The sequence below is a fragment of the Pleurodeles waltl genome, chromosome 8, assembly GCF_031143425.1.
Source record: "Pleurodeles waltl isolate 20211129_DDA chromosome 8, aPleWal1.hap1.20221129, whole genome shotgun sequence".
In the NCBI taxonomy this organism is placed as follows: Eukaryota; Metazoa; Chordata; class Amphibia; order Caudata; family Salamandridae; genus Pleurodeles; species Pleurodeles waltl.
The window spans coordinates 676,414,241-676,428,689 of NC_090447.1; the positions used below are offsets into that span (position 1 = coordinate 676,414,241).

The 14,449-nt window shown below is 48.4% G+C and overlaps 1 protein-coding gene across 3 annotated transcripts in view; it reads right to left on the minus strand.

Annotated features, from left to right (window-relative positions):
- The window catches only part of ZBTB11 (zinc finger and BTB domain containing 11), a 1,413,389-nt gene that overhangs the window by 1,338,375 nt on the left and 60,565 nt on the right, over window positions 1–14,449 (minus strand). For all 3 annotated transcript variants that reach the window (XM_069204794.1, XM_069204796.1, XM_069204795.1), the window contains exon 2: window positions 13,526–13,761. In XM_069204794.1, the coding sequence (XP_069060895.1) occupies window positions 13,526–13,761 (236 nt within the window). The remainder of the gene's footprint in view (window positions 1–13,525; window positions 13,762–14,449) is intronic.

The window sequence follows — 14,449 nt, forward strand, 5'->3', positions numbered from 1 at the left end:
ACCTTGCACAAGCAAAGGTGCCCCCATGTCGTCCAGGGCCAATTCCCTACAATTCATGACTGCAGGGATACTATTAGAAGCTTGCACTACATATATGTCAATACATATATGAACCTTCACAATGGTAGCTCCGAATATGGCCATGTGAGGTGTCTATGATCATGGAACTGACCCCCAATCCAAATCTGGTATTGGGGGCTAATCCAAGCACCCTGGGGGCTCCACCATGGACCCCCAGTACTGTCAAACCAGCTCTCTGAGGTTTCCACTGCAGCCCCAGCTGCTGCCACCTCACAGACAGGTTTCTGCCCTCCTGGGGATTGAGCAGCTCAATCCCAGGAAGGCAGAACAATGCATTTCCTTTAGGAGAGGGGTGTGACACCCTCTCCCGTTGGAAATCGGTGTTACAGGCATGGGAGGGGTAGCCTCCCAGAGCCTCTGGAAATGCTCTGAAGGGCACAAACTGTGCCCTCCTTGCATAATCCAGTCTACACCGGGTCAGACACCCCCAGTCCCTGCTCTGGCTCGAAACTGGACATAGGAAAGGAGAATGACCACTCCCCTGTCCATCACCACCCCAGTGGTGGTGTCCAGAGCTCCCCCAGAGTGTCCCTGGCGTTAGCCATCTTGGATTTCAAGGTGCGGGGACCCTCTGCAGATCTGTGAGTGGCCAGTGCCAGCAGCTGACGACAGAGACCCCTCCTGATAGGTGCATACCTGGGTAGGTAGCCAATACTGCTCTCAGGGCTATTTAGGTTCTCTCCTCTGGGTGTTTCCTCAGATTCGGTTTGCAAGATTCCTCCAGGATTCCTCTGCATCCTCTGCTTCAGCTTCAGACTGTCGGATCAACCGCAGACTGCTCCAGGAACCAATGTAACAGCAATGAAGTATCCAGGACGACTCCTATGACCTGCAACTTCAGCTCCAGCCAGCATATACAACAGTTTCTAAGGTGTGCAGGCTTTGAGGACTGCCAGTCTTCACCATGCACCAGAATAACCGAAGGAATCTCCTGTGGATTGACAGCGTCACTTCCCTGCTTCTGCAGGCACACTTCTGTGATGACAAACAGTACTCTGGGACTCCTCTCCTGACGACGAGCGTGATCCGAAGAGACCCAGACTGTCCAAAAGTCCAGATGTCCAACTTTGGTGGCGGTAAGAGCCCCTGTGCACCGTGTCTTCTGCAGCTCCTTGGGCTTCTGTGCAATTCTTCCTAAAGTTCTTCATGCACAGTGTAGCCCAGGTCCCCAGCACTCCATCCTGCGACGCACAGCTCCCTGAATTGTTCTCTGGCAGCGAGGGACCTTCCATTGTAGTACTGAGACAACCGCACTTTGCATCTTCTTTAGCCCCATGTTCTGGGACTGCGGTGGGTGCTGCCTGGTCTTCTGGGGGCTCTCTGAAGTGCTGAGAGCCCCCTCTGTCTCCTCAGTCTGAGTTGAGACCCCCAGGTCCCTTTTGGGTCCAGGAAGCTCCTCTTTGACGCAAACCACGTACTTGCTCGAACCAAGGCTTGTTGGCGGAATCCAGCGACGCAAACAGCCTGCATCCAACAACTCGATGTGGGACATCTCTTGCACCACACAGGAACCCGCAGCCATCTTCTTTGGTGCACTTCTTTATTTTTCTTCTAACCGGAGAATCCACTTTTGTACCTTCTTCTAGGTTGGGAGGGGCTCCTGTCCTTCCTGGACTCTTCTGCGACTTCTGGACTTTGTCCCCTCTCTCCACAGGTCTTCAGGTCTAGGAATCCATAGTTTGTTGCTTTCAGTCTTGTTTGGTTCTTGCAAAATCTCTTATCACGACTGATGTGTCCCGAGGAAACTTGCTATACTTTACTCCTGCTTTCCTTGGCTCTGGGGTGGAGTACTTTACTTACCTTTGGAGTTTTCCTACACTCCCAGTGCCCCTCTACACACTACACTTGCCAAGGGGGGAATTCAACATTCGCATTTCACTATTTTAGTACATGGTTTGTGTTGCCCCAGGCCCATTGTAATCTAACGTATTTTCTACTGTTTGCACTATTCTATGACTGTTTATTTAACTGATATTCGTTACAAGTGTATATATTGTGTGTAATACTTACCTCCAGAAGAAGTATTGCCTCAAAGATAATTTTGGCCTTGTGTCACTAAAATAAATTACCTTTATTTTTGGTAACACTGAGTATTGTTTTTTTTGTGTATAAGTACTGTGTGACTATAGAAGTATTTCAGGAGCTTTGCATGTCTCCTAGTTCAGCTTAAGCTGCTCTGCTACAGCTACCCCTAGACAGCCTAAGCTGCTAGAACACTGCCTACATTTCACTAATAAGGGATAACTGGCCCTTGTATAAGGTTTAAGTACCTTAGGTACCCACTACAAACCAAGCTAGCTTCCTACAATGGGACACCCATTGGAAGGGAGTCAGTCTCTGCAAGTATGGAATCTGCTGGTGCGGGATGGTAAGACTGAGTGCTTGTCATTTGTTCATGTTAATCTTATAACCGAACACTGCCTCGAATGCCTACAAGCTCTGAACTAATGCTGGGACAGAGGACTCCGGTTCGGTTAGGGTCAGTAGAAGGTCATCAGCGAACAACAGAACTCTATGCTCTCACCCCCCAAATAGGATGCCTGATATGTCCCGGGCCAGCCGAAGGCGATTTGCCAGGTGTTCTACTACCAGGGCAAAGAGTAAGAGAGATAAGGGATACCCTGGAGGGTGTCTCGCCACAACACAAAAGGTGAGCTGGCTATTCACCCTGATGCCTGCAGTGGGCTCAACATATGAGGCCATAATCCTGGAGATCATATGGGGGCTGAGACCTATCTTGAGGAGGACCACAAGTAGGAAGGCCCAACCAACCATATCAAATGCCTTCTCGAAGTCTAGGAAGACAAGGAGGGCAGGGATGTTGTGAATGTGAGGCTTTTTCAGTAGGTGTGCAAGGCAATTGGGTGTAATCTGGACCTTGCCAGCATTGATGAAACCTACCTGATCAGAGTCGATGAAACCAGGTAGGAGGGATAGCAGCCAGTTGGCTAGCATCTTAGTGTAAAACTTGGTGCCTGTATTTAATACAGTTATTGGGCAATACAAGGAGTAAAGTATAGGCTCCCTGCTGGGCTTGGGGAGCAGTGTAATTTCCACCACTGACATGGTGGGTGCGCGGCCAGTGGTGTGGCTAAGGAAGTTGTAGAGCCCAAGCAAGTGATCCTTTAAATAAGAGTGGAAGACTTTGTAAAAAGAAACTAGTAGGTTGTCAGGGCCCAGTGCCTTCCCCACGAGGAGCTCTCTAAGGGCTCTTTTAAGTTCTGCCACCAAGAATGGCGCCTCCAGGTCCTGCGCTTTCTGAATGTCTAAGGGTAGCGAAGGGCAGACCTGCAGGTACGAGTCACTGGTCGCCTGATCCTCCCCTCCAGCAGCGTGGAGTAGCTGGTAGTATGCCCAGAAGGCCTCCTGTTTATCCAATTCCCGAATTGCCCAACCCAAGCTCTCCATGGGTAGCTTGGAAATATGGGAGAGAGCGTGTTGGTGGCGCAACCTACGAACCTCATCTTCTCCATCATAATACTTTTCCTAGCATGCCAGTAGGGATTGTTCAGCCTTATTTACCCAATGCACCCAGTTGATCCATTGCACTGCCAGCTGCCGTTGATTGCACGCTGAGGGGTTGTACTTGTCAATTACTGCCATGAAGAGGATCTCCTCCGTGAGACTGGATTCGAGTAGCGGTGCCTCACACGCCTTAGCTATAGAAATAGAGGAGAGAGTGCCCTGTATGGTTGCCTTGAAGCTGTTTCAGGGCATGTGAGTGGGGAGGGGGGGAATCTGGCTGGGCATGGAGTTCAAAATATTCAGATATCGCATCCTCGATAGAGGCTTTATCTACCAAGTCACGTAGTAGCTGGGAAGGGCGGTGCAGGGGAGTGGAGGTAGGTGCCGCGGGAGTGAGGGCGTCTCTGGGTGGGTGTCTCTCTTTTACGGGGCTCTATGTGGTCATGGTTAGAAGTGGAGATATCAGATATCTGCAGTTTCAAGGCACCTCAGGAGGAGGTGAGTAAGGAATATGTAGTCGTTGCAGGAGTAGGACTGATGGGCATGACAGTCTAAAGAGTAGTTTTGCGCATCTTGGTGCAGGTAACACCATGCGTCAACTAGGCCAGCATCAGTTAGTTCCCTCCTGAGCTGGCCCGACATGGCCCCGTGCCATGAAAATGTATTGTGTGTTTGTCTAACTCAGTGTCTGTAGGAAAGTACCATCTTGCCTGGCATGTTACACTAAAACAACATATATACAGTGAAATATGGGGGTATGTGTCACTGGGACCCTGCCAGCCAGGGCCCCAGTGCTCATAAGTGTGTCCTGTATGTGTTCCCTGTGTGATGCCTAACTGTCTCACTGAGGCTCTGCTAACCAGAACCTCAGTGGTTATGCTCTCTCTGCTTTCCAAATTGTCACTAACAGGCTAGTGACCAATTTCACCAATTGACATTGGCATACTGGAACACCCTTATAATTCCCTTGTATATGGTACTGAGGTACCCAGGGTATTGGAGTTCCAGGCGATCCCTATGGGCTGCAGCATTTCTTTTGCCACCCCTAGGGAGATCTGACAATTCTTAAACAGGCCTGCCAGTGCAGCCTGAGTGAAATAACGTCAATGTTATTTCACAGCCATTTACCACTGCACTTAAGTAACTTATAAGTCACCTATATGTCTAACCTTCACCTGGTGAAGGTTGGGTGCAAAGTTACTTAGTGTGTGGGCACCCTGGCACTAGCCAAGGTGCCCCCACATCGTCCAGGACACATTCCCCGGACTTTGTGAGTGCGGGGGACACCATTTCATGCGTGCACTATACATAGGTCACTACCTATGTATAGCTTCACAATGGTAACTCGAACATGGCCATGTAACATGTCTAAGATCATGGAATTGTCACCCCAATGCCATTTTGGCATTGGGAAGACAATTCTATGATCCCCCGGGTCTCTAGCACAGAACCCGGGTACTGCCAAACTGCCTTTCCCGGGGTTTCACTGCAGCTGCTGCCAACCCCTCAGACAGGTTTCTGCCCTCCTGGGGTCCAGCCAGGCCTGGCCCAGGAAGGCAGAACAAAGGACTTCCTCAGAGAGAGGGTGTTACACCCTCTCCCTTTGGAAAAAGGTGTCTGGGCTGGGGAGGAGTATCCTCCCCCAGCCTCTGGAAATGCTTTGATGGGCACAGATGGTGCCCATCTCTGCATAAGCCAGTCTACACCGGTTCAGGGATTCCCCCAGTCCTGCTTTGGCGCGAAACTGGACAAAGGAAAGGGGAGTGACCACTCCCCTGACCTGCACCTCCAAGGGGAGGTGCCCAGAGCTCCTCCAGCGTGCCCCAGACCTCTGCCATCTTGGATTCAGAGGTGTGCTGGCACACTGGACTGCTCTGAGTGGCCAGTGCCAGCAGGTGACGTCAGAGACTCCTTCTGATAGGCTCTTACCCTTCTTACTAGCCTATCCTCCTTCCTAGGTAGCCAAACCTCCTTTTCTGGCTATTTAGGGTCTCTGCTTTGGGGAATTCTTCAGATACCGAATGCAAGAGCTCACCAGAGTTCCTCTGCATCTCCCTCTTCACCTTCTGCCAAAGGATCGACCGCTGACTGCTCAGGACGCCTGCAAAACCGCTGCAAAGTAGCAAAGACGACTACTGCAACCTTGTATCGTTTCATCCTGTCGGCTTTCTCGCTTGTTTCCTGGTGGTGCATGCTCTAGGGGTAGCCTGCCTCCTTCTTGCACCAGGAGCTCTGAAGAAATCTCCCATGGGTCGACGGAATCTTCCCCCTGCAACCGCAGGCAACAAAAGACTGCATCACCGGTCCTCTGGGTCCCCTCTCAGCACAACGAAAGTGGTCCCTGGAACTCAGCAACTCTGTCCAAGTGACTCCCACAGTCGTCCAGTGACTCTTCAGTCCAAGTTTGGTGGAGGTAAGTCCTTGCCTCCCCACGCTAGACTGCATTGCTGGGTACCGCGTGATTTGCAGCTGCTCCGACTCCTGCGCACTCTTCCAGGATTTCCTTCATGCACAGCCAAGCCTGGGTCCCCGACACTCTAACCCGCAGTGCACAACCTTCTGAGTTGTCCTCCGGTGTCGTGGGACTCCCTTTTCTGACTTCAGGTGGACTCCGGTTCACTCCTCTTCTAAGTGCCTGTTCCGATACTTCTGCGGGTGCTGCCTGCTTCTGTGAGGGCTCCCTGACTTACTGGACGCCCCCTCTGTCTCCTCATCCAAGTGGCGACATCCTGGTCCCTCCTGGGCCACAGCAGCATCCAAAAACCCTAACCGCGACCCTTGCAGCTAGCAAGGCTTGTTTGCAGTCTTTCTGCATGGGAACACCTCTGCAAGCTTCTTCACGACGTGGGACATCCATCCTCCAAAGGGGAAGTTACTAGTCCTCTTCGTTCTTGCAGAACACAAAGCTTCTTCCATCCGGTGGCAGCTTCCTTGCACCCTCAGCTGGCATTTCCTAGGCATCTGCCCCCACTCGACACTGTCGCGACTCTTGGACTTGGTCCCCTTGTCTTGCAGGTACTCAGGTCTGGAAACCCACTGTTGTTGCATTGCTGGTGTTGGTCTTCCTTGCAGAATCCCCCTATCACGACTTCTGTGCTCTCTGGGGATTGTAGGTGCACTTTACACCTACCTTACAGGGTCTTGGAGTGGGCTATTTTTCTAACCCTCACTGTTTTCTTACAGTCCCAGCGACCCTCTACAAGCTCACGTAGGTTTGGGGTCCATTCGTGTTTCGCATTCCACTTTTGGAGTATATGGTTTGTGTTGCCCCTATACCTATGTGCTCCTATTGCAATCTATTGTAACTTTACACTGCTTGCATTACTTCCTTTTGCTACTACTACATATTTTTGGTATTGTGTACATATATCTTGTATATATTTGGCATCCTCATACTGAGGGTACTCACTGAGATACTTTTGGCATATTGTCATAAAAATAAAGTACCTTTATTTTTAGTAACTCTGTGTATTGTGTTTTCTTATGATATTGTGCATATGACACCAGTGGTATAGTAGGAGCTTTGCATGTCTCCTAGTTCAGCCTAAGCTGCTCTGCTATAGCTACCTTCTATCAGCCAAAGCTGCTAGAAACACCTCTTCTACACTAGTAAGGGGTAACTGGACCTGGTACAGAGTGTAAGTACCCCTTGGCACCCACTACAAGCCAGGCCAGCCTCCTACAGTGTCCCTGAATAGATTAAAATTGTCTCCCACAAAGAGATCCCACTTAGCCGAACCAAGTTGGTCCTTAATCACTTTGCGGAGGAATGCGTCCTGTGCCTGTCTCGGTGCATATATGCTGAAGAAGGTCAGAATGGTGCACCACCTCTCTACTGTCAAGGTCAGAAAGCACCCTCCCGGGTCTCTAGTTACTCTCAAGGGTTTAAAATAGAAGCCCTTTTTGCATGGGATAGCCACTCCTAGTGTTTGTGAGTTGGTGTAAGCCCATTGTTGACAAGGATAGAGTGGATTAGCCATGCAGCGGCATCCTCTCTGATCAAGTAGGCCTCTTGTTGGAAGATTATATTGGGGTCTTGTTGGAGGAGGGAGCGTCATATCTGCGGACGCCTGTTAGAGGAACTAAGCACTAAGACATTCAGGGACAGAAGCGTGTTATTGCGTAGGGTCCCCAAGGCCTAGGAAAAGTGTGTAGTGCAATGCATCAATGGTTTTGATTCTGGTTGAGCGTGAGGACAAGGGCAGAGGGCCTAGGCCAGCCACGCCTAGCCCCCCCGCCCTCCGGGTGTGTGACCAATGGGGTACATGAGCAAAGTTGAGTCCTAAACAAAACAAAAGGGCCAACAGGGCCCAACCTGTTGGACCACCCCATCAATGGATTGATGAAAAACTCCATCAATCTTGGGATAGGTGTCAACCTTGATGGAGTTTAGATCTTTAGTGGGGGGAGGGAAGACCAAGACAGGAGCACTACAGCCAAGCCCTGTGTAGCAGGAGGCAAAGCTGTGTTAACATACTTAAAACAAAAAGAACAATGCAAACAGCAGAGTCCGGCCTCAGGACCGTGGGCCCTGTTGTAAAGGAGAAAAGGTTAGTGAATCACCATGCTCCAGAATCTACACAAGGCAAATGTGAACAATAGTCAGAGGTGGTCAAGTTGTTTCAGTGGTGGAAAAGAGGTTTCCGGTTTCATATTTTGCAAATGGAATATTATGTCCTCTTTCCCTACATCAAGGGCTGCCATCTGGTCGGCCACACATAGCTGCAATGCAGTGTGCTCTACCCAAGAGCAGGGGCTTGTCTTCAGAGTCACCTCTGATGCCCTGGAATAAGTCTCTAGTGACGTTCAGGGTGTCATCCCCTTTGGCATCCCAGGTGATGCCAGAGCATCTCCTAATCTGCTGTGCGGGAGTCCATTGTACGCTTGAGGTCGTCCACCTGTTTGCCCACCTCTGAAATGTCTCAACAGAGATCCTGTTTTTTTTTGGTTTTTTTTAATAATCAACTTTATTTCTTTGAAAGTGGCATAACAAACAGAGAGCACAGGTCTGTCAAGTCAGTAAAAGCATGTAAATACACATGATGATAATCACAATCCTCCCCCAAAATAACACAATTGTTCCATTACAAACAATAGTAGGCCCGCCATTTCCCCTAAATTTTCTCATGCTTCCGAGGGCATCCCCTCATATATTCATATTGTTTTTCCAGCTGGGAGCACCGGTCAACCCCAGCTCACCATTTAGAAATCAATAGTGCCATGAGGTTTCTCCACAATTGAATAATCTCTCTTTTAGACACTAGGCATGCAAAACCCACAAAGGTTCGGTCTACCCTTGGTCCACCCAATTGCTCCAAAAGCCCCAACACCACCTTAGCAGTCATCTCAATTGGACACTCCAGGCCCCAGAGTTCTCCTGCGCCACTGCCTCCCAAAAGGGGCATACCCCCAGGCACTCCCAGGCCACATACAGAAGGTTTGCCGCCAAATAACCACATCTTGAACAACCAGAAGTGTTGTCGAATGCATGCGTTGCAGACGCAATGGGGACAGATATGTCATCTGGAAGTAATTAATTTGTACCATCTGCAAGCGTGTGGATATGGCCCGTTCCCTGGGGGTAAGGCATGCTTCCCTCCAATCGTTCGAATCCAGTTCACCCACCCCAGGATGTCCACTTGTCTCATAGGGTGTCCAGGCCATCAAGGGCATTATCAAGCAACTAGCGGTAAATCTGGGTAATGGTTCCCTTTCCCAAGCAGCCCATAAGCAGTTTAGCCTCAAGAGAGCTATGGTCTGGAAGGGTCAAGTCGGGTGATAGGTGGGACCAGAGGGCTTGGCACAGCTAGAGAAAGTGGAAAAACTGTGTTGGCTAGGGCATATTGGTCCTTCAGCTGTTGGAAGCAAATCAGATGGTCACCATCGTATATGTCCCCCCCGGTAGGTAATCTCAATATAGTCCCACTGCCTGAATCCCTCCTACTTAGTTAACTGTTGCAGCCATTTTCCCAGCCATAGGGAGTCAGTTTGTTAAGACGCCAATCCCAACATATCAGACGCAGGGCCGCCTTCCAGCACTGCACTGCTACCCATAAACAGTCAGGGGTGGCCCGAGAATGTGGACTACGTATAATAGATCCAATAGGCCATAGAATCCCAGGTGGTAGGGTTCCAGCCGGTAGTCCTGGTCAACCCACCCACCAGTGAACCAATCGTTGACCGGCACTATTTGGGCAGCTAGATAATATATGTAGATATCTGGTAGCCCCAGTCTACCCTCATAGGGAGATTTTCGCGCCAGAGAGCTACTCTGTAGCAACCTCTCTCCCATATAAATGAAGCGAGTTTGGAGGTCAGGGACCGGAGCCAAGAACGGGGTACCATATACGGGAAGTTTTCCAACACATACAAATAGCGAGGGAGACAGATCATTTTGAAGAGGACATTTCGACCCAATGGGTTAAGCAGCAAGCTACGCCATTGGCCCAGGTCTCGATACAAGGCCTGGGAGAGGAGCTAGAAGTTAAGCTGCCCAGACAGATCCAGTAGTGGGGACAGGTAGATTCCCAAGTATTTAAATGCATTTCACCTCAGAGTGATGTCCGGGCACCAGACACAGCCCCCTGAATCTCCCCTCTCCTCCACCAGTAATGATTTCTTGGGGTTGAGTCGCAGACTCTAGGCCTCACCGTAGAGGAGCTCAAGGCAGAAGGGTCCATTGCTCTGGGGCTCCCCAATGAAAAGCAGGATGCATCAGCATATAAAGGACACTCAATACTCCAGGTCGATCCCACACCACCAGCCACTGATCAACGGGTCACAGAGCAAAAGACAGGCCCGCAGCTAGATTTTAAAGTCAGTTTAGATTGCAAGCCTGATGTTGTTTAAGAATTGTTTCATGTATTCCTGGGTGACAGGCTGGGCAACAGTTGAACCCCGGGCTTGTGATTACAAAGGACCACTGTTGCTCATGTCTTCAGGGGAGGATTTGGACCAAAGAGAGATGACTTGGGAGGTCGCTGGAGGCTTTGCCCCAAGGCATAGCAGTGAGGGATGTCTAGATCGTCGTCCCTGCGTGGGTGAAACCGGTACACCAAGATCAGGCTACCCTCCCCCCCCCCCAACTGTGCAGAACGCTAAATTGCTTGCGTGGACTGTAGCCTTGTGGCGAGTCTAAGGAAGCGACCAAGGAGCAGTCTAATTTGAGAGGTGGTGCAAGTCTCAGCTGGTGGGTCCCAAGAGGAACAGCCAGATCCTTCCCCAACGAGGGCGTGGCACTATGTACAGCACAGGGAGGAGCAGATCCGGGCCCCACATTTCAGTAACAGGCAGGCCCCTCATAGTAAAGCAGCTGAGGGGAGGGGGTAACTCAGCAGCCAACGCCTGGATGTGACCCTTATGATCTAGGCTTCCTGGGGAGCTTCACTCTTGTGCAGTAGTCCTTTAGGGCTTTGCTGCAGGGTGAGGCAGGAGTTAAGACTGTGCCTGCTTCCAAGATGAGGACCCTGCCCCCTCAAGAGGAGATTTCGCTCTCCCTCCGTCCACGAGCACGGTTGCTGTTTTGCCTCATCGGCTCACATGCTGAGTGTGCTTCGTCCAACCGGCAGGTCCAAGCAAGCCCGGGCTGCTCCCGGCCAAGCCAGGCCCCTCAAGGCCGCAGTGCACCGTTTACATCCTGGCCTTATGCAATAATGGGTTTTAACTGGAAACCAAATACCTGAGGTAAGGTGTAGGGATGCTTTATATAGAGGTTTATAAGAAGGACCCATGAGGTTCGCAAAAACCACACTGGTTTCCCGGGGGGAGGTGGAAGTCTGATGTCCTAAGTGAGTATAGAATTTCTTAATCGTTTCAAAGATATCTTTGACAACATGGACTCTAAAGACAGATGTTTCCTGTAAGCTGTAATAGCGGCAACATGTACCTTTAAAAAGATAACAGCAGACCAGCCGGAGTTGTAGCACTGTATCTCCTTGTGGCTGACACTGACAGATTCCGGCTTTGGGTCGGTTTGGAGGATCAGCCAGTTTTGCGCAGGTAGTTTGTACTTTCAGCCAGAGAAGACTTGTAGAAACAGGAGTCAGAAAGAGTTCCACCACTGGCTCCAATAAACTTGAACAATGGGTACCAAACATCTTGAGGTAAAACCAGTGATGTAAACCCTCAAATGTTGAAGCCAGTTGCACAGTAATTGTAACGCTAAAACTGGCAGCTCCTCTCACCAGAACGTCATTGAATCTATTTGTGTTGCTGATATGAGAACCTCTGATTCAATTAGAGTAAGCAAATACCTACACAACAAACTGTAAAAGATGTGGACTATCTTGCATGTGACCTTGAAAGAGAGGAGTGCTTCGAGTGTGAAGACCAATGTCTACTTGATGACCGTGATCTTCATTTGAATGATCTTAAGTCTTTGGACAGGACCTTAATGATTGAAGCGTAATTACAGGTAACTGAAGTATACAAAGTGATAGGTGGGATACCTGAATTAATCTAAGCCACTGGTAATTACAAGGGGGTGCTTCCCAGTCCACTGTCTATGCATTGTTGGCGCTACCTACAGTTAAACGGGAGAGACAGAAATCCCACAGGACTACCATGTGGCATTCTACAAGAAGACGGAGAGGAACAGAGGGTGATCAAAGGTGAAACTGTCCTAGTCATAGAGTACGCTCCTCAGAGATGATACATTAGGCGCTCTTCTCCGCTTTAACTTGTTCACCTAATCTGCTGATTAACACAGAGATTTGCTTGATTGCAAGTCCTTCAACACTGAGTGATTTTTCATCTGTCTCAGTCTTGGGTCGATGTGGAATTGGTTATCAGTGGCGTGATGGTCTTATACATTAAACAGTGTCAGAACAGTGATGCTGCCCTCAGCATTTAGCAAGTGGCCACCATGCTGGTCCTCAACATTATAGATTTTAACTTCAACCATGATAGCCTCCTCTTCTCACTTATATATATCACTTTTTATATCTCCCTCGGTGGCAGTGTTCAAAGCCAGGACATATGCTGGTGGTATACGGAATCCCCTCTCCCCACACCCCAGATATCCTTGAAGCACATTCCTGAAACCTGTAGTGGTCCTCCTACAGGCCATTAGGACAGTTTTTATTAATCTTTCAACTTACTCCAAGAAATCTTTCTGAAATATGTCAATATTCTGGGCGATGGAAGTCAGGAAGACAAACAATACAGACTGACTTAGGGTTAGGCTGAGTGGTCTTTCTTCCTCCAGATCATCACTTCATAAAATGTACTGCCATTTTGTGAACAAAATATATATTTTCTGTCAGGAAACTGAAAATAAACACTCCTTGTCTAAAAAAAAATGTTGAGTCAACTACAAAAAGCCAATGTTTGGAAAAGTTTCCCAAGGGAAAAAGAACACAGAGAAGGCAGAGCTCAGTGAAAAAAAAAACAAAAAAAAATGAATCACTGCAGCTGAAAGGGAATGGGATCCCGGTTCAGTGTTACTTTTCCAGCTTCTCAGTGCTAAAGCTTCTAATGAGTGGTCACCCCTCCAAAGAACCTGCAAGCATAAAATTCAAGGTATATCCCTCTCCAAGCTCCCAACGCACCAACAAATGCACACAACTAAAACAATGCCTCCCCCTTTGTGTGTGGGCTATGGGGTCTTCCTTGATATAAGTGGACAAGCCTCCAGACTAGCACCTTCATCATCGGGGAGCAAGTCACTAAGGTGCCTATCAAAGTGCATGCAATCCACTAAAAACTTCCCTAGGGCATTTGAAAATCACTAGATTAACAACTGTCACAAGTGTAAGTCAAAATATTGACGCTTCATACCATAGATGCAAGACATTTGACTCTTCTGCAACAGTTCTGCGAGACACAAGACTAACCCTTCTGTGGTACGTTCATGTGTTAGTACATTAATTTCCCACTATATGCATGGTTTATCAATATAGCAACTTAAAAGCCAATGTATATAGCCATCACAATTGCAAAGCTTGTGATGTCAAATAAAAATAAGAGAAAATGAACTTACAAATATGAACTCATGCTTTGCAATCATTCTTTTTTTTGTGGGTTTCGACGCAGGAGGCAGAATGAAGGTTGGGTTGCACGATACTTCATCTGAATCATAAGGATTTTCGCACATTTGAACTTCAATTCCCAAATCTTCTATTATGCTGGAAGCATCTGATAAAGTCAGAACTTGATCATTTTTCTCCTGGCACTTATCACACTCCTTAATATAATCTTTCACCTCCTTCAAAATCCCTAAAAAAAGGATAATACAATTTAGAATCTAACAATTTACATTATCACTAGTTGGGGTCCAAGACATCTACATGCCATTAAATTGTGGGAGACTACTGTAATCCACTCTAAAACTGTCACAGAACAAAGATTAAATCATTTTGTATACAAACAGTACAGTAATGTAATCCATCCCCTCTGCTAGAAATGTCAATAGGGTCCTATTACTGATTCAAATTAGGTAAGTAATATAAATTCTGGCAGACCTAGTTCAAGGACCACTAAATGAATGTGCAACCCAATTACCTGATGAGCTTTGAAAGGCGGCAGGTCTAGGTTGAGTCCAACTTGCGCCTATATACAGCACTTTAATTCCCACCAAAGCAAGTGTTCAAAAAGCCAAATTTTCAGGATATACCTGTGAGATCAACGTGCATACAATCATTCTCAAAGGGAAGTTGGTGGCTAGCCTGAATCTGGGATGGCTTCTAACAATGCCAATGGTCTACAATAAACAGCATGATAAGGTAGTGAAAGAGTATCAATTATTGGTCTCACTGAGGGGGCCTAGATACTACAGCACTGAAACTCCTTCAGAGCTGGCTTGTACACTCAGGTACTGGGCCTCCACTGCATCCTGCATCATGTGCAGCAATGTTTCACAGTAAGCTGGGTGCGAATTTGTTTTCTCTCTGTATCCCAGGTAACA